The sequence below is a fragment of the Alternaria metachromatica genome, assembly GCF_023757995.1.
Source record: "Alternaria metachromatica strain BMP 0045 chromosome Unknown scaffold_7, whole genome shotgun sequence".
Taxonomy (NCBI): domain Eukaryota; kingdom Fungi; phylum Ascomycota; class Dothideomycetes; order Pleosporales; family Pleosporaceae; genus Alternaria; species Alternaria metachromatica.
In genome coordinates, this window is record NW_026055498.1 from 651,744 (window position 1) to 670,649 (window position 18,906).

Here is an 18,906-nt window from a genome sequence, read left to right on the forward strand (position 1 = left end):
ACTAAGACGACAAGCGCGGGACGCGAAGTCACGCGTCTGGCGTTTGGGCGCTATCATCGTTCACCGAGACGCGACGGAAACCACGGTACAGCAGCGCGCCTGCATCCCCATTCCCCACTCATCCCGCATTTCAAAGCTGTACATTGTATCTGCCAAGGATATCGAACCTTGTCCTAATTGATTTCTGCACCCCTCGACCGAGTCGGGCCCATCAGATGCTGTCGACATAGATCCCTTGCCAAAAGAGCCGTCCCGCAATCACGCACCACACTAGACGAACGCATCGCAGACCGCAAGATGAGTAGCGACGAAGATGGCGCGGCGCTTATGGCGGCGTTCAAGAAGAAGCCGCCACCAGGGCCCAAGGCAAACGCGGCCCTGAGTACTCCCCGCCCCGCGCCTACAAGGGAAGCGTCTGATTCCCCCGCTACAATGTCAATGCCAGACGATATGGACGAAGAGTTCACTATGCATATCGATACCCCTCCTCGCAAGCGGCGGGCGGTATGCGTTCGAATACCCTCAGCGAAAGTCAAGAAGACGGAGTACAGGTACTATGAACCTCAAGATGAAGTGGAGAAGATCCTGCGCGAGTTCTCTGGGAAGAAGGGCGAGATGGTTTACGAGGTCAGGCTGTCAGGTGACCGCGTCAAACAGGTGAGTGATTATATCTTGGATGTCTCAAATTCCCTTACTATCACCGGTAAAGGCAGCCCTCGCGCCGGGTGCAGTTGGTCCCGCTATATGAGCACCACCTCTGCTTGGAGTCCTTCTTCTCTACAACTATCTACTCGAAGTATCTTACTAAGTGTCTATAGATTACCTTCGAAGAGCTCCTCGAACTCAACGGTGGCCCAGAGGCACTACAAACCTTCCAACCCGACGACGATCCAAACGCGACCGGTAGCGACGACGACATGAGACTTCGTAATCGCGCAGGCAAGGCTGATCACGAGGGCTTTGTGGATATCTCGAACTTCCCCATCTCTTCTTCCGAAGACGACGATCAAGACGAGCTTGCCTCCGATTCACCAGGTCGTCGCAATGGCCGCTCACAAGGCTTGAGGCGCGCAGCCCGACGAGGACGTCCAACAAGAGGTCGCTCAGAGAACAGCGATCTCATTGCGCTCTCCACAAGTGATGAAGACTCCGAAGACGCCGGCAAGAAGCGGAAGGGTCGGCGTCGCAAAGGCGTACAACAACCCACACGACGTTCAACAAGACAGCCGACTCGAACAAACGCCAACGACAACGAAGACGATGACGAAGAATCGGAAGATGGAACCACAGACGAGTCCAGCGCCTCGGATATCCTCCGTTCAGATCTACTACCAGGTCGCAAACGCAAGGGACGTCCTCTGCGTGCTGCAAAGCCTGAGAAGATACCCCGAGCGGGAGTCCGACAATCTGATCGAGCAACACGTGCCACAAACAACATGCAAGAAGCGGGTATCAACGACGTCTATCGATCCGACTCGGCTCCGAAAGTGGCTGCACAGAAGGTCTCAGTCGTCCGAGAAGTGTTTCCGAATCTACCTCGAAGTGACCCTTTTCGTGCGCGACACGCCGGGGGTTGCGAAGTTTGCTTCGATGGCCCCAATGTTGCGCCTCTGGTCTACTGCCAAGGTTGCTCACTGGCTTACCACAAGAACTGCTTGGGCAACCGCTCCACGCGCGATCATCTAGTCACCAAGATTGGAGACGAGGAGTTCGTTCTACAATGCAAGAGGTGCATCAACTTCTACAAGAAGAAAGACGCAACTGCTCCTGATCTATCCAGATGTCAGGATTGCGCTATCTCGGGTCCTTCCTGTCGACCCTTTAGACGTCGCAAAACCACACAGCAGGAAATGAAGGAGCGCGAAGAAAACGACGGCCATGATCCAGTCGTCGACGTACCTTCTGAGCTTGTCAACGATCCCAACAATGTCATGTTCCGCTGCACTAAGTGCTCTCGTGCCTGGCATTACCATCATCTACCACCCATGTCGCAGTACGCTATGGACGTCAATCGCGACGACGAGGAGATGGCAGATGAGCGTTTCCGCGAATACTCTGGCAAATGGCTCTGCAAAGAGTGCGACGAGACTTTCGATCAGAAGGTAGGCGGTATCATCGCTTGGCGCCCGTCGGATGTTGAGACATACCGTCCGGGGACACCATGTGAACTCGTTTGCGAAGACGATAAGCAGTACTTGATCAAGTGGGAGAACGAGTCCTACTTCCGATCTGCATGGCACTCCGGAGCCTGGACTTGGGGTGTCACGGCTGCAGTCCAGCGCAAGGCCTTCTTTAAGCGCGAGGACGGACCGAAAATGCGGACCGAAGACGCCATCCCCGAGGAGTACCTTCGTATCGATATCGTCCTCGATATCAAGTACACGAGCTATGTCGAAGTCCGTAGTGAAGAGATTGACAAAGCTCGTATCAAGGAAGTTGACAAGGCGCTCATCAAGTACAAAGGACTCGGCTACGAAGATACAGTATGGGAGAGCGTACCAACCCCAGAAGACGGTGACAGGTGGCTTGACTTTGTCACTGCTTACAACGACTGGGTGGCCGGCCGCTACGTCAAGATTCCCAAGCAAGGACCACTCAAAGGACGCATTGAAAAGGCTCGCAGCACATCATTCGCCAAACTTGAGCGAGAGAAACAGCCTGATAACCTTGTTGGTGGTGAGCTGATGAAGTATCAGCTGGAGGGTCTCAACTGGCTTTACTACAAGTGGTACGACCAGAAGAACGCCATCCTCGCCGACGAGATGGGTCTCGGAAAGACGATTCAAGTCATTGCCTTTATGGCGACCCTCATCCAAGAGCACAACTGCTTCCCCTTCCTGATTGTAGTCCCCAACTCGACATGTGCCAATTGGCGACGAGAGATCAAGCAGTGGGCGCCGTCTCTTCGCGTGGTGGCTTACTTCGGGTCCGCCAAAGCTCGTGAGATGGCCTACCAGTACGAGATGTATCCCGAGAAGACAAAAGACTTGCGATGCCACATCGTCGTAACCTCCTACGACGCTGCCGCCGATGACAACTGCAGGAGGTTCTTCAGGGGTGTTAGCTGGGCAGGTCTCGTCGTTGACGAAGGCCAGCGCTTGAAGAACGACAAGTCCCAGTTGTATACAGCTCTCACAGCAGTTCGCGCGCCGTTCCGTCTTTTGTTGACTGGTACGCCGCTGCAGAATAACGCCCGTGAGCTCTTCAACTTGCTGCACTTCCTCGACGACACCATCGATGCTGCCGCGCTTGAGGAGCAGTACGCTGAGATGACAGCGGACAATATCCGAGAGCTTCATGACCAGATCCGGCCCTTCATTCTGCGACGTACTAAGGCCAAGGTCCTGACTTTCCTGCCGCCTTTGGGTCAGATCATTCTCCCCATCTCCATGAGCCATCTGCAGAAGCAAGTTTACAAGTCTATCTTGTCCAAGAGCCCGGAACTACTCAAAGCTCTCTTCACCTCCGACAAGCAGCTGAAGCAGCAGGAACGTGCCAACTTGAGCAATATTCTTATGCAGCTACGTAAGTGTCTTTGCCATCCGTTCGTCTATAGCAGGGAGATTGAAGAGCGAAGCGAAGTCGCCGCTGTCTCTCATCGCAATCTCGTCGAGGCTTCTGCCAAGCTCTCTCTTCTCGAGACCTTGCTTCCGAAGCTTCAGGAACGCGGTCATCGCGTGCTCATCTTCAGTCAGTTCCTCGACATGCTCAACATCATCGAAGACTTTTTGGACGGTATGCAGCTCCCGTACCAGCGCTTAGACGGTACCATGGGCTCTCTCGAGAAGCAGAAGCGCATCGACCAGTTCAACGCACCCGACTCGCCGCTATTCGCCTTCCTTCTATCCACACGTGCTGGTGGTGTAGGCATCAATCTTGCAACCGCTGACACCGTCATCATACTCGATCCTGATTGGAATCCTCATCAAGATCTTCAAGCCATTGCTCGAGCTCATCGTATCGGTCAGAAGAAGAAGGTGCTGTGTCTTCAGCTGGCTACTCGAGCGTCTGTAGAAGAGAAGATCATGCAAATGGGTAAGAAGAAGATGGCCCTTGACAAGGTCGTTGTTCAGGATCTGGACCGAGATGATCCCGAGGACGAGGACGTCGAGTCGATACTCAAGCATGGCGCGGCGGAACTCTTCAAAGACGACGATGCCGACCACGACATCCGGTACGACGATGCCTCCATCGACAAGCTACTCGATCGTAGCCAGATCGAGAATACAAAGACTGGTGACGATGACTCCGCGGAATCTCAGTTTGGCTTTGCCCGTATCTGGGTCAACGAGAAAGGCGCATTACAAGACGATTTCGACACGGTAGACGAGGAGGTTGCTCCAGATCCGGGTGTCTGGGACAAGATCTTGAAGGAACGACAAGCCGCCGCAGCCGCTGAAGCACTTGCAAAGGCGGAGGCTATGGGTCGAGGACGGCGGGCTAAACAAGTACGCAATGTCTTATCCTCCATTACTATAATTACTAACATCGTGCAGACTGTCGATTACGTGATAGATCCAAAAGATGCCGATGCAGCATCCGCCGCGGGAGACGATCGACGCGAGGAATCCGCATTACCGCCTTCACCAATCAAAAAGCCGAGCAGGAAGCGCAAAGCCAAGACAGGTTCCGAAAGCGATACTGACTTCCAGGCCGAGTCTGAAGACGAAAGCGAGCCTGAGCCTGGTCATGAGGACGTTGATGCCGCCAAGGAGCTGGGTCACGTTCGCCATCGCAGTACAACAAACAACGCCAGCTCTTCGCTGTACAAGCAGAATGGCGCAGGTGCGTCTCAAGTTCCTTCGTCAAAGTCCCCCACTGCACCTGTTCCTGTACAAACTACGCCTAAGAAGGGTGGTGTAAGAGCTGTCAGGTCGCCATTGAAGCCGGTAAAGATTGTGCCACCCAAAGGTGGTACTCGAATGAGACTTGAGCTCTCGACACATCTGAGCAGTGATGGTCGGAGTCATCCAGCCACTTCCTCAGACCAGGCGTCGTCACCCCATCCACCAGCCGCCTTCATCGACCTCTCCACACCACCACCAGAGTCATCGCCACAAGCCCCAAAGACTAACGAAGTGACAGTCAAACCCTTCGAGCGCGCCACCATCCCCATCCGTAACCCCCTCGAACCAACCTACGGCTCCTTCGGCAACCGCATTTGCCCCGCCTGCCACAAGAACCACCCTCAAGGCGCCTGCGAACTCAAAGCCGCCGGCGTCGAACATTGCAACCTCTGCGGCCTAGCCCATTTCGGCCACTCGCGCACCTGCCCACACATCAAATCCGAAACCCAAGTCCGGGAGATGCTCGAGGCGCTTAAGAACTCGCCCGAAAAGAAAGAACTCGTCGATGCGGCGATGAAGTATCTTCGTGGTGTCAAGGGCACGCTCGTACAGCAGAAGAAGAGGGATAGGGAGAAGGCGGCGCTGGCTAAGGGCCAGCCTGTTCCCCCACCTACTTACTCTGGTATGGGTCGTCCGCCTAAGAACGCGTATAACAGGCCGCCGGGTAGTATGAGTGGGAGTGTGAATGGTGCAGGTTCTGGCGCTGGTTCTGGCTCGGGTTCTGTGGGCCCGCCTATGTCTATGTCTGGAGGTTCTTCGAATGATCCGTCTCGTTCTTACGCCCAGTTCGCGCCTCAGGCACAGATGGAAGGGGTGTATGGTGGTGCGAATGGTGTTATGCAGCAAGCACAACGTATGGCTCAGCAGCAGCAGATGGTTCAACAGCTGCAAGGTCAAGGATATGACGATCAGCAGGTTGAGAATGCGCTGAGGGGCTTCTTGTTCCAGGGCTAGAGGCTGGGTGCGTCTTGAGAGACAGGGCCGGAAAAGGCGTTTTGGCATGGCAAGGTAGTTTGGCGTATGGAAATCATGCATGGGGTTTATGCTTGGTTTTTGAGGGATTGGAGCATGTTTGCTAGTCACATCGATACCCCGTAATGAACGTCAGAACGTCGTTCATACATCAAAATTATACGGTATTAGACATGTGTCGCTTGCCAACAATTTGTGCTTATCATACAGATCTCCATATGCAATACCACAATCATGAGTGTGAATCCCTCTACAATTGCCCACTCTCTTACTCCTCCTGAGTAGGCGGGTTCTCGCTCCAAACCCTAGGCATCGTTGTCAAGGCTGGACACCAGAGTGCCAGTCCTCGTCACAAGCTCTCCTTCCTCAGCGCCAGCGATAGTATCATGAGCATGTACAACGTCTCCCTCCTCGCCTTCCTCATAACCCTCCTCCCCCAGTCCCTCTCCCTCCTCCTCATCCCCCTCCCCAAGCGTCTCCCTCAAACTCTCAACCCAAGCATCATACTCGCCGACATCCTGCGTCCCCGCCCCAGCACCTAACACCTTCCCCCTCTGCTTCCCCTGCTCTTCCTTAGCAATCAACGCCTTCTCCAGAACCCCAATCTTAACCTCGTCTCCATCGCCTCCCAATGAACCCCCATCCCAACCCCCCTTCTCATCACTAACCAACCCGTTCCGCCAACAAAACGCCAACCACTGCCGCCAATGCTGATTTTGCTCCAAGACCTCAACGTTACCAATAACGAACAGCGCTTCTTTTGCTCGCGTGAGCGCGACATTCATCTTCCTACCTCCACCCACGATACCCAAGCCGGCCTTTTCGTCTTTAGCCAAAAACCTCTTCCGTGCTCGTGTTGTACATAGCACAACGACCCGTTTCTCGAGACCTTGGAAAGCTTCCAAGGGACCGATGTTGACGTCCCACAGTCCTGCGCCTCTGCCATACTCGGATGAACGGATCATTGAACGCAGGAGTTTGACTTGCGCGGCGAAGGGCGACATGATGCATATGTCTGATTGCTTGACGGAGGAATAGCGGTGGAGGGTTTGGACGATGTTGCAGGCGATGCGCGCTTCGGAGATGTTGTACCAGCCGCCGTTGTCACGTTCGATTTCGTCGAGGCCGGTGTGCGGGATGAAGAGGACGGGCCACTTGCGGCCGCGCCAGAGATCGGATTGTTGGAGTGGGGTGGTTGATAGAGGAGCCTCTGGGATCAGGGTATTGTTGTAGAAGAGAGCGCTTGGTACGCTGAGGATGGCAGGGTGGGAACGGTAGTTTCGGACTAGTAATGTGAATGGTGGGTATGTGATCGGTAACATTGATCGCTTCAGTACTGGTGAGCCGGATGATGGCTTGATCTTTGAGCGCGAGAGAGGGTGGTTCTCGTATAGCGGTCGTTGAAAAAGCCGGGCGAACAAGGACCTGCGTACGAGAAGGTTACGGGATGCAATTCGTGGCCCCAGCTGCTTTTCATCTCCTGCCATCACTACGCGTGGTTGGGTCGACGTGGTCGGATACGTGAATGGTGGGCATACAACGCTAATGGCAGGCAAAACGTCTAGTTCAGTAGCTTGAGCTGCCTCGTCTATAAGTAAGGCGCTCCAATGTAGCTTCGGATTGGGGATTTGGTCGTCTGGGTTGAAAGCTGATGACATATTCCTTTGTATAGTCCAGAGATCGTTGTTGGTCAATCTTGCGTCTGCCAGTATCGCCGCGTCTTGACAAGAGGTTACTACGATGTTGAAAGCCATGAGCTCCCGGAATGGTGGTAGACAGAACATGTCGTTCTCGATATGGCAGTACTGCAATAGCTCCCGTGGTACCTCGTTATCGGCCCTTCCTGGTCGGTTAAGTCGAAATAGCTCCTTTCGTGCGAGATATTCCTTGAGCCTGAGTGCCAGTGTATCCGCCGCTGCCTCTGATGGAGCGCATATTAGCATGTGTGCGACATCTGTAGTGTTTAACAGTTGCATTGCCGTCTCCACAAGCGTCTTTGTCTTTCCCGTGCCTGTTAAGGTTGAGATAACAAGTTAGTGTATGTCGTAGATGCGATTCGTACAGTTGTTCCCTTACCTGGCGGTCCACTGATCAAGTAAGGCACAGTCCCATATATGTTAGTACATATGTCGTTGACAGCATGCGCTTGTTCGTAGTTGACAGCGCGATCGAAAAGCTTGCGATGGGGAACTTTGCGCAGTGTAGTTTGAACTTCGCCATGAGTTTCATCGGGAAACAGGATTCTGAGACTCCAATCGTTATGAGAATCGTGGGATGCGACTCTCGTGGCGTCGGCGTTAAGTGTGGCATATTTGACACCAGGCGATTCGCCAAAATGATTTAGCCTGTCGTTCGAGGATGGGTAGCCATATGTCCGTGGGGAGAAGCCGACGAGTCTCAGCTCGGAGCTGAGGTGTGCCAAAGCTTTTCGCCGGCTTTGGAGGATGTTGAACTTCAGTGGAATGATGACATTAGCGAACATGCGCATGGGCGATACCGGTGGACATAGGCCATCTGCTTTGATATAGACTGTTTCTTGCGCACGGTTGACACCGAAGACTGCGGCATTGTGCTGTACGCCTGTCCAGGGCCTGAAGGCTATTGAAGGAGATCCCATGTATCCGAATTGGTAATCATCCACATAGTTTGGCATCAACGTTAAGGCCCCTGTTTCGTTAACATACAGTTGACGTATCTGAAGCACATCGCCCATTTCAATGTGTGGGTTATCTTCTCTTAGTCCTGGAACTAGCAGGCACCACAAGTCTCCCATTGGATGGTATTGCCAGAGCGGGACTTGATACATCGCGTATGATTCGTTTTCTTTCTCCTTCGCTACACGCTCTATGGCGGCCGATATGTCGAAGTGTTGCAGATAGGTGGACTCATTGAGCGACGTAGGAAAATCCGCTGCTGATCTGACTGTGTGATCTTCAGTTTCCGCGTAGGGTGGCGGTATAAAGCTTGTTCCGGTGAATGTATGTACGTAATTCTCAAAGTCGATCCAATGTCTAGGTCTTGTGTTGATGATGGTAGCCACTTCGGTGTTGATTGCTTGAAGACCTGGCGGAATGAAAGGCGCGGCGTATACATCATAATCCCATGCAATGTCAGCTGGGTCACTCTCGGAGGTATCATTGTTCCGGGAAGTTTCTGGTATACCTTGGTCCGTCGGTGAGACTTGCTGCTCTTTTGGCCTGAAAGCGATATTAGGAACGGCTACAAGCTTTGATATGTCCTTTTCCATGGTTTTACCGTGCTTATGTTGACCTGTGTTCACACCGGAAGTGTTATGCGGCCAGGTAGTTGCTTGGGGCATGGCGCTAGGGATTGTCGTAATGCTTTATGAAGTGCAAGCGGCAGTATTCACCAGGCGCGACTGCCAGACCTTTTGAGCCACGCCGTTCCCCAGACTGGCTGTATTGGGAAAGCTGAATGATGTCCTGGGTCAAACTTGGTATCATGGAAGATTTCCGCCAGAGATGCGAGAAGTTACTGCTATTGCGAACGAGCACTTCGTCGCAATATAAAGATCCCGAGAGGTAGGTTGAACCAGGAGCTGGCCTCCAGTGCTAGAGTACCCTAATATTCCAACAGAGATGAAGAATAGTATCTGGTGTACAAAAGGGGACAGGTTATTCCAAACATTAGACTCCGTGGATCACCCTTTTGGAAATGTGATGAACTGCGAGCGTTCGTTTGGCTGGAACGCGGGTGTTAGGAGGCTGAGGAATGAGGAAGCAAGCCGCATCAAACAGCGCTGATAGATATATTGTGATGTATACTTTCAAGAGATGGATTCAAATCGCGTCAATATCGGGCGTCGTTGTGGCAAGAGGTCTGGTGTTGTAGGTGTAATGTCGCGTAGCAGGCGTGGCAATCGGCCCTGCTTAGCGCCGCGCTAAGGCTCCGACCCAAACGCGTACCTACGTACGCGCTCCAGTCCATCTTCCAGCCACCCACGACGACTGGAGAGACAATGTCTATCATTTATTGTACGGTATCACATGTCGCTATCATATCAGCAGCATGGGAGCGTGTATCTTTTGTTATAAGATCGCTGATCAAACGCAGAGCGTTGTCTCGACGCGACTAGACGCGCTATCACAATTACGACAGCCCTACAGATAATCGTAAGATTTGCGTACACTACGCGAAAATTGTGACAGAAGCATGCGTTGTTCGGCTGGAGAATCGCATGTGTCATACATGTATCCACCCGTATGTTGTGCTGCATTGCTGCTATCGAGATCGATCTTGCTGCACTTCCCCGCAATACGTCATGATCCGAGGTTGTACAGGTGGACATCAATTTGTCGAACATGCCCCATCAGGAGAATAACATCTATCTTACTGTTGTGCGACCGAGCATCATCCTTTCTATTTCCCATCACATTTCCTCTACACTGCTTCATCCAACATGTCCAATCAGCAGCTGGTCGAAAGCAAAGGCATCTTCCACGGCCTACCTGTATACCCCTCGTCATTGAAAGGACTTACAGCCATTATAACCGGCGCAAATGGTATCTCTGGTAACTACATGCTGCGTGTGCTAGCGCAGGATCCCGAGCGATGGACGAAGATCTACTGTTTGTCAAGGCGACCACCCGCGATTCCAGATGGACTACCGAAGAATGCCGAGCACATACCTCTCGACTTTCTACAGGACTCAGAAGATATCGCGAAAGTGTTGAAGGATAAGGGTGTCAAGGCTGACTACGTCTTCTTCTACTCGTACGTTCAAGTCAAGCCGAAGGAGGGTGGTGGCTTGTGGAGCGACGCCGAGGAGATGTGCAAGGTGAACAGTACGTAATAGTTGATCTATAACTTCCCATTTTACGAAACTGACCTACCGCAGCCGCCCTTCTCAAGAACTTCTGTGAAGCTCTCCTCATAGCCAACATCAAGCCAAAGCGCATCATGCTCCAGACCGGCGCGAAGAACTACGGTATCCACCTCGGCCCTGCAGCTACTCCCCAGGAAGAAACAGCACCACGCGTCACTCTGGAACCCAACTTCTACTACCCCCAAGAAGACTTCCTCTGGGACTTTTGCAAAAAGCAGGGTATCGATTGGAACGTATGCATGCCAGCGGGCATCCTCGGCGCTGTGCCAGACGCCGCAATGAATCTTGTTTTTCCGCTGGGCGTCTACGCAAGTGTACAGAAACACCTAGGCGAGAAGCTCGAGTTCCCAACTGACCTGCAAGCATGGGAGGCGAACAGATGCATGTCGAGCAGCAAGATGAATGCGTATATGGAGCAATGGGCTGTGCTTGACGATGGGGCGAAGAACGAAAAGTTCAATACTATGGACGGTACGACCTTTACGTGGGGTAATTTCTGGCCAAAGTACGCGGGTTGGTATGGCATTGGCTATGAGACTCCCAGCCTGGACGACAGTGCCTACACGGTCATTACCACAAAGCACGATCCGCCTCCGCGAGGTTTTGGGCCACCAGCAAAGCTCCGCGTGCGGTTCACGCTGACGGATTGGGCAAAGCAAGAGAAGGTACAAAACGCATGGGAGGAGATCATTTCTAAACATGGTCTCAAGGTAGACAAGCTTCAAAATATGGATATCGACCGCATCTTTGGCTTTACGGACGGAGGACTAATGGGCTCTTCTCTGGATCTCACGATGAACAAGGCGCGGAAGATGGGATGGCATGGATTTGTCGATTCGAACGACGCTATTAGGGAGGTGCTTGGAGAGTTTGCAACCCTCAAGATGATTCCTGCTCTGGGCGCGTAGTCTGCGGAGCTCATATTAATTTCTCCTTAGGAAGAATAGTCTACGAAACACACGCATTTACGAACTTCGCGTTTCCAGACCTACTATACAGTACATGGACAAATAGACACCGAATACTGCATCACCGTCCGTTGAGTGAGTCATACTAAAACTGAGTGATGACTATGTATACCCTACGATGAAAGAGTTGTTTTGGCCCTGCTCTGTAGCACAATCAAAACAACCGAAAGAAATGCGTCCAGACATACCCCATCCGGAATGACCAGCGAGAAAGATTGCCCATAGAGGATGCTCCTGCGCTGATATCACAGTCGACATACCTTTCCAACATGGCTTTCGGTTTCGATTTTGACACCAGTTCGAGGTGTGAACGTTGTACACCGACTGGGTTACAGTTCTGTCATGCCCAGGACACTGCTTTGAAGCTTCTAAGCTGACGATAATCGTTTGGATGATCGAAAGCACTGAAACTATCCCAACAGAATCGCCATTGATACGACCGCAGAATGCTATGTCATGTAGCGGTAGTCTCGCCGGCTTTTCCAGGCTGAGGTAGAGAAGCCTATCAGCTGGACGAGTGACGGCGGGGCCAAAGTGGCATTCGCCGCCGCCGGTGTTCACAAGGGGAAAGCTTGACTCAGTGTCTGGAACGTTTGAACCGGAAGATGCAGCCTCAACGGACAGTCCGTACATTACGGTATTATCTTGAGTGTGAACCGAGCCTTGGGAGCGGACAACTGCGTTTGCCCAAAACTGGTCGAGACAACGAATACCGATTGCCTTTTCGGTAGGAGCCATTTCAAAAAATAGGCTCGGCAACACTGCGTACGCACCAGTCCTCCAGCCGATGACGCGTCGTATGTCGACATCTGCTTCTTGATCCACCCAATCTGGGCTTGACGCTGCATGGACCACGGCTAAAATTTGTACGGCTTTCCACAATGGAAATCCAAGACTGCTTGGTTGGGACTCATGACCTGGATGCAGGCCATTATCGATGATTGAGCTCATTGATGCTATCCAATCTGGTGTATCAAGAGCAATGTTCATGGAGTGGCGCAGGCTCTCAAAGTCTTCTGGGGCTAATCTGCTGGCAACCGATATGACAATAGAAGCTGAAATGATGCGAAAGTTGATCAACGCAGGTGGAAAGCCTGTTTCCCATCCAATACTCGAGCGCTGCTTTTGATCCAGGATGATGACCCAGTCCTCGGAGCCCGCGATCTTCTCGTAACAAGGCGCTAGCCATTCCGCTGCTGTTGGGAAATGGAAAGCGGCAAGCCGTATCGCAGAAGGAGTGGCTGCGAATTTCGGTTTCTTCCAGACTGGACAAGCTTGTACCTGACCCATGTTGGTAGAATGACTGCTTTTAACAAACCCGCTCTTCCATACGAAACTCAAGTGATCCTGGATGTATTGATAGACGTCCTCGAAACGAGACTGCAGAACTTCCGGGATGAGACCTGACTGTGTTTCCAATGTTGTACAGAACAGTGCTCCCACAGTATTATTTCTGTAGTGATGGATTTGCTGACCGTTTGGAAGCTCATCGTCACTCAGCCTCAACTTATCAGTTTCCACGTGTCCACCTAAGACGAGGACCAGCTCTTTGTCACCCAATGGTTGCTCTCCTTCCCCATCCCATGTTCTCACCTCACCGATGTTATAGCCTACAGCTCTCAGGAGTGTAGCAACACGAGTGACGAGGCTGCTGCGCGTCAGATACGCTTCCCGGTCTCGAGACGCGATCCACACCAAGAGCCCACCAACCAGCCCAATCTCAGATCCATCGTCGGCATGTATGAGGTGGCGCAGTTTTTTTCGATCGCCCGTAGGGACACCGAGGGTCTCGATCGCCGTGACGAATCGTTGCGGTAGGCCTCTGGCTGCGCCTTCGTTGAGTATTCTTCGGAGATTCTCCACCAGCTGGCCGTGTATCCCATCCCGCATCAACCCCTCTTTAAAAAGGGCAGGACCTAGGCATTTCATGAAAAGCTCTATTGCGGTCGGTCCTCCACATTCGTGAGCCAAAGCACAGATCGTAAGGCCAATGAGCTGCGTTACCCGGTCGCCGTCGAACGACTCTTCAATTTTCTCACCACCTACGTAAAATTGGCCATTACAGGTGAAGACCAATCCAGAGAGTGGCGATAATTGCAACTTGACATCAAAAATCTCCATCCACTCAACTTTCAACGGATCCTTGCGGAACTCCAGCAGGGTTTTCACCCCGTGCAAGCCTTTCAGGAAGCCCCAGGCTGAGTAGGCCGCTGAAACAGTCGCGAGCATGTCGGCAGGGCCAACCTGAACGTTTTGTAGCGATGCATCAGTCGATTTGGCGGCCCTGAAGACGAGAGTCATGGCAAATGGTAGTCGGGTGTTTCAAAATGATGGAGCCTAGGCTGAAGGTTGATGTAACAATCGTTGAAAGTAGCTTTCTCGACTGAGGCAGGTCTCTTATCAATGTGTCATTAGCCGAGTCTGCCTTATTCCAGAGGGCTTGACCCTACGGGCCTATAGGAAGAATACAAGCTGTAGGATGACAATCGGCTCACCACCAATAGATGCAGGTCAGAACCAGGGCAGAAAAAAGAAGCCTACAAACGTCATGTCATGGCGCAGCCGGTGAACAGCACAGTAGCGCAAGGGCTGCAATTTCTTGGATGGGTCCTCGTATCCAGATATAAAGAGCACGTGTGTTCGAGCGTGTGCTCTATCTTCCAAAGCCCCCGGCTGCGCAAAACGCGATAGACAGCTTCGTGATTGGCTAGACGTTTTTGTCGGCTTATGTTTCTAGTCAAGACGTAAACTCTTCCAGATGTCTCATGCGCGCAAGGTGTGTGAGAATACAAGGGCCGTCAACAGCTTTATGCTTGTGCTGGATTTTGGAAGTCCGGTCTGAATGCATCAATAGAGAGATCTCTTCTGCTGGACATGTGCTGTCGACTCAAACGTTGTGATTTTACAGGTCGAGTGAACTTATCGGGTCTCCGCTGGCGAATTTCAGGTACCGACAACCATTCATAGGGTATGACCTACTCTTAGAGATACTCAGCTTCGACATCTGCAAAATTCCCCTATATATAGGTGCGTGAGGAACGTGATAGCCGTAAAGATAGAACGACTAGGTCGTCGCAGATGTGGCAAGTGAAAGAAGCGGACCTCGCCCTTGACTCCTGACGCTAAGGCACCCGCGCTAGCACACGCGGAGCAGGAGCCCCGCCCCACGTCGCGGAATGGCTTGCTGTCAACGCGTTTTCCTCGGAAACAACTTGCTAATTGTTTGCGGATATGGGAATATCCTAAGTCGCTTCGAGATTTGACTCGCAATCGCAGTGGGTTATTCGCCATTGGTATCCCTTGCCCGAAGCAATTGGCTGACTTCCCCGTCAAGGCACCGACGCGTTCGCCATCAACGCCGACGACGCGCTACCATCAAGATGCTAGCGGATGGGAAGATCGACTCGCTAGATACGCACCTGGAGCAGTTTAAACTCAATGATCAGGCCAGGCAAAATGATCTAACAGTAGGTCAATACCGAGATGTCCTCACTATCTAGGTAATCCGCATTTCGCTAACCCCGCTTAGAACCTCCTTAGAGAGTATGGCCAACTACTCGATGAATACAAAGACCTAAAGAGAGCCTATGAACAGAAAGGCAAGGGCACTATCGCTGCGCCTCCGGGTATACCTATACCAACCATAGCTGCGCCAACAACGGCTCGTAACCCATATGTGTTGGTCTTGATAGACGGCAACAACTACATCGTCAGTATCATCCCAACGATCAAGTTTCGCGCTAACAGATTCCAGTTTAACGATGAATTTATTCGCGACAAAGAAGAGGGCGGAATGCGCGCTGCTCGTATGCTCAACGACGCCATAGAAAAGTACCTGCAACAAAGCGTTCCACAGGCCCGATCCGCTCGCATACATGTCAAGATCTACGCAGACTTGACCAATCTATCTAAGCAACTCGCAAGATCTAAACTCGTCGGTTTGGAAAAGCGATCGCTGTCTCCTTTCTCCGCTGCATTCACCCGAGCCATCAGCCTCTTCGACTTCGTTGATGCTCTAGACGAAGAAGGCGCCAAATTCAAGATCAGGGAACAGTTCAAGATTGCCTCCGAAGACTCAGCGTGCAGCCATATCTTGTACGCCGCTTGCCACGATCCGGCTTATCTATCTCAACTCGTACCCTTCAGTGGTGTACGTGACAAGATTACGCTTGTCCAAGGCGCTGGATGGAACTCGGAGTTCCACCAGTTCAACTTGAACGTCACGCAATTTCCGACTGTCTTTAGATGGTCGGAACTTCCCGTCACTGTGCCCAACCCGAAAGGCGGTCCATCCACAGCACCCAAACAAAAGGCACTAGCCGCAGTACAGAAACCAATACTCACTTCCGGAACACCAACTCCGCGCAAAGAATCATGGAGACGAGACGACTCATTCAGCATGAGCGACTCCGCCTTCGGCGACCTCTCTCCGGTAGAATCCAACAGTTTCTTCGACCAAGAACGCGTAGGCTGGGAAGACCGCTCAGCATACACCCAAACAGCCAAAAAAGGCTCTTCGAAACCGGAAAACAACTCGCAGCTATGCAAATACTTCCAAAAAGGAAACTGCCGCTTCGGCAACAAATGCAACTTCCTCCACATCCCTAAGGACCTCTCCAATACAAACGGACCCAGTTCTACGCAACCACCAAGAGGGCCCACAGGAGCGCCATACCCCTCTCTGCCCCTTTCATCCCAATCTTCACAACGAAACAACCCGGATACCACACCGCTATCCGCCCTCCTCCCCGCCGCCCCAATCCCCGGCTTCATCACCCTAAACACCTCGCACCAACGCCTCGACCCCCACCTCCCCATGCCTTTACCCTCCGCCTGGAAAACCTACAATGCGCGCTTCGCCAAAGCAAAACCCTGCAACACATTCCACCTGCAACAGCGCTGCACCACGCCAAACTGTCCTTTCGATCACAGCGAACTAGAACCCGAGGCGAGGCAAGTGCTGGAGTATGTGGTGAAGTGTAATCCTTGTCCGAGGAAAGGGGCGTGTAGACGGGGGGATTGCTTTTATGGACATCATTGTCAGAGGGAGGGGTGTAGTGAGGGGGAGGGGTGGGGCGTTAAGAAGTGTCGGTTTAAGAGGGAGATGCATTACGTTGAGAGTGATTTAAGGGTGGGAAGTTTGGTGCCTGCTGGGGAGGATGTGGGTGGGAGTGGGAATGGAGTGGGGATGAGCGGGTTGGAGGTTGGTGATGGGGAGGATTTTATGTGGTAGGGTGGATAGATTGGGGGGATGGAGGTGGGAGTTTGAAAGAATGGCGATGTATGGTAACTTATCACATATACGTCGCAGAGCGCTTTACGACTTTCCAGCTGTAGGATCAGGTCTGGCAATGGGAAGGTCTTGAAGCATCTAAGGAGCAACTGCATTTATGACATATGACCGAACCTTTACTATCATTCTATCTAATACATGCTGCCGTAATAATACCCTTGTTGCCATGTAAGCTCATCCCAAGCAACCTTCCCACCCCGTCTGTAAACTACCTTGAAGAGTGGGTATCATCCCCATAAACACCATACAGGAAATACAAACAAGAAACAGAAAAGCGCATCCAACAAGACCGAAGTCTGGAAGAAACTACAAAACATTACACAAAGAATACAACATACATTACTGAAAACCGCCTTACTTCTCAGCTGTAGGCGCCTCAACAGCCCTACTCGTCCCATCCACCTCCACAATCTCAATTTGCCTGCCCCTCCCCATCCCCGGCCACTCTCCACCCGAGCCACGCTGCTGCCACACCTTATCGACCTCGCTACTTGGGCTCCCTGGTGACGACAAGCCCTGCGAGGAGAAGCCCGGAGAAGGAAAGCCCATGGCGTTATACTCGACCATACCCCTGGACTCTCTTTGATGAAAAGCACCAGTAGAGCGGGCGGTATTTCGTGCTTCGGTCCTACGCCGCCGCCAAGCGAGAAAGACGACGAAACCGATGAAAGAGAGGAAGAGACATGCGCCGATGGTACCGCCTACGATAGCGCCTAGACTGGGTTTCGAAGAGCTGGAAGAAGAGGCGGAATCAGACTGGGATGTAGGCGAGCTGACTGGTTCCTTGGTGACAGTCGCATAGACTGTTTCTTTTTCTGGGGCGCTGCTCGAGAGACTCATACCCAGGCTGTGGTATGCGGTGCTGGTGAAGCCGCTGGCTGCGCAGCCGTGTTGCGTGAGGACAATTCTGTCGTAGATGACGTGGTATGCGTAACAGGCTGGTGCAGAGCTTTCTGTGCATTTCAAGATGAAGGCGTTCGTTGAGCAGGCGGCGTCTGTGCAGGAGGCTGATAAGGCGGTGGACGGGATGCATGTTGTGGCTAGGTTGCAGTCGGTCGTTCGGGATGAAGGGCAGCAGCCGAGTGCGCCGAAGACCTTGTTTGAAGAGCATTCATCTGTTGGGTTGGGGCAGGTTATTGCGCTGACTGTGAGATATTAGTGAGGTTTAGAACTAGATGGAGGATGAGATTACCTGAGATGCCAGAGCCAGAGACATATCCACAAGTATTAGCTCCGCCGTCCTGCCGTCTGGAGAGATCGAACGGTAACTGTGGAGCTGCCGTAGGTGCTGGACTCCAACCATCCATCGATGGAGTATACTGTGTAGCCTCAGGTAACGAAAACGCAGCCGCATATACCATGGTCGATCCTAACAAGGCAAGAAGAAGAAGTGTAACCGCCATCTCGATTCCATGTGCGCAGCTCTTTAACTAAGTAAACAAGTCAACCTCGAACCAGGTAATCAAGTATGACGACGGCCAGACACCAGAAAACGTCGTGCACGTCGAGTAGTATGAGGTGCAAAGGCGAAGATCGCTACGCAATGCAGCAGACTATAAGAAGCCCACAACATCTTACGCGGCTGAGTGCATGTGGGAGGGAACCCAGCACCCTAGCAACACATGTTGCGGCAGGGTAAGCTCCAGAGCTTCCCTAGCTGTAGAAATCGGGCCATGGCCCTGGCGATCCAATCGAAAGCGGTTTCGTCTGGCGATGATGCGGGCGAGCTGGGGTAGCTTCAGGTAAGGCGTCACATTACACCCTTCACCTCTTCGCACATCAGGCCAATCACGCCTTGCATTTTCCGCCCTGGACAAGACGTGTACGCGGTGGGCCAGTGAGGGGGTTGGGCAAGGTCTGGTGTGCGGCCGGATGGAGGTTGGTGTAGGATCAGGTCGGCTTGGGGCGCAGCAGCGCATTGGTAGGCGGGCTGGTGGGGTGTAGAGTGAGTGGGTCTAAGCCTGCATGTGGCGTTGGGCG

At 52.5% G+C, this 18,906-nt stretch overlaps 4 protein-coding genes across 4 annotated transcripts; 3 read left to right on the forward strand and 1 right to left on the reverse strand.

Moving 5' to 3' along the window:
* Positions 1 to 297: 297 nt before the first annotated feature.
* On the forward strand, positions 298 to 5,801 carry J4E83_004219 (uncharacterized protein; the record flags this gene model as incomplete). The annotated part of the gene is made up of 3 exons (XM_049331149.1): positions 298 to 657; positions 819 to 4,448; positions 4,497 to 5,801. The coding sequence occupies 3 exons, from the start codon at positions 298 to 300 to the stop codon at positions 5,799 to 5,801; spliced, it is 5,295 nt and encodes a 1,764-aa protein (XP_049189695.1).
* A 323-nt stretch (positions 5,802 to 6,124) lies between these two features.
* J4E83_004220 (uncharacterized protein) lies at positions 6,125 to 8,532 on the reverse strand (the record flags this gene model as incomplete). Its single annotated transcript, XM_049331150.1, has 3 exons — positions 6,125 to 7,830; positions 7,896 to 8,410; positions 8,477 to 8,532. 3 exons carry the CDS (start codon positions 8,530 to 8,532, stop codon positions 6,125 to 6,127), a joined length of 2,277 nt encoding a protein of 758 aa, XP_049189696.1.
* A 1,707-nt stretch (positions 8,533 to 10,239) lies between these two features.
* On the forward strand, positions 10,240 to 11,573 carry J4E83_004221 (uncharacterized protein; the record flags this gene model as incomplete). Its single annotated transcript, XM_049331151.1, has 2 exons — positions 10,240 to 10,624; positions 10,678 to 11,573. The coding sequence occupies 2 exons, from the start codon at positions 10,240 to 10,242 to the stop codon at positions 11,571 to 11,573; spliced, it is 1,281 nt and encodes a 426-aa protein (XP_049189697.1).
* Positions 11,574 to 15,013: 3,440 nt separating this feature from the next.
* On the forward strand, positions 15,014 to 16,643 carry J4E83_004222 (uncharacterized protein; the record flags this gene model as incomplete). Its single annotated transcript, XM_049331152.1, has 3 exons — positions 15,014 to 15,100; positions 15,163 to 16,598; positions 16,634 to 16,643. The coding sequence occupies 3 exons, from the start codon at positions 15,014 to 15,016 to the stop codon at positions 16,641 to 16,643; spliced, it is 1,533 nt and encodes a 510-aa protein (XP_049189698.1).
* Positions 16,644 to 18,906: the final 2,263 nt, after the last annotated feature.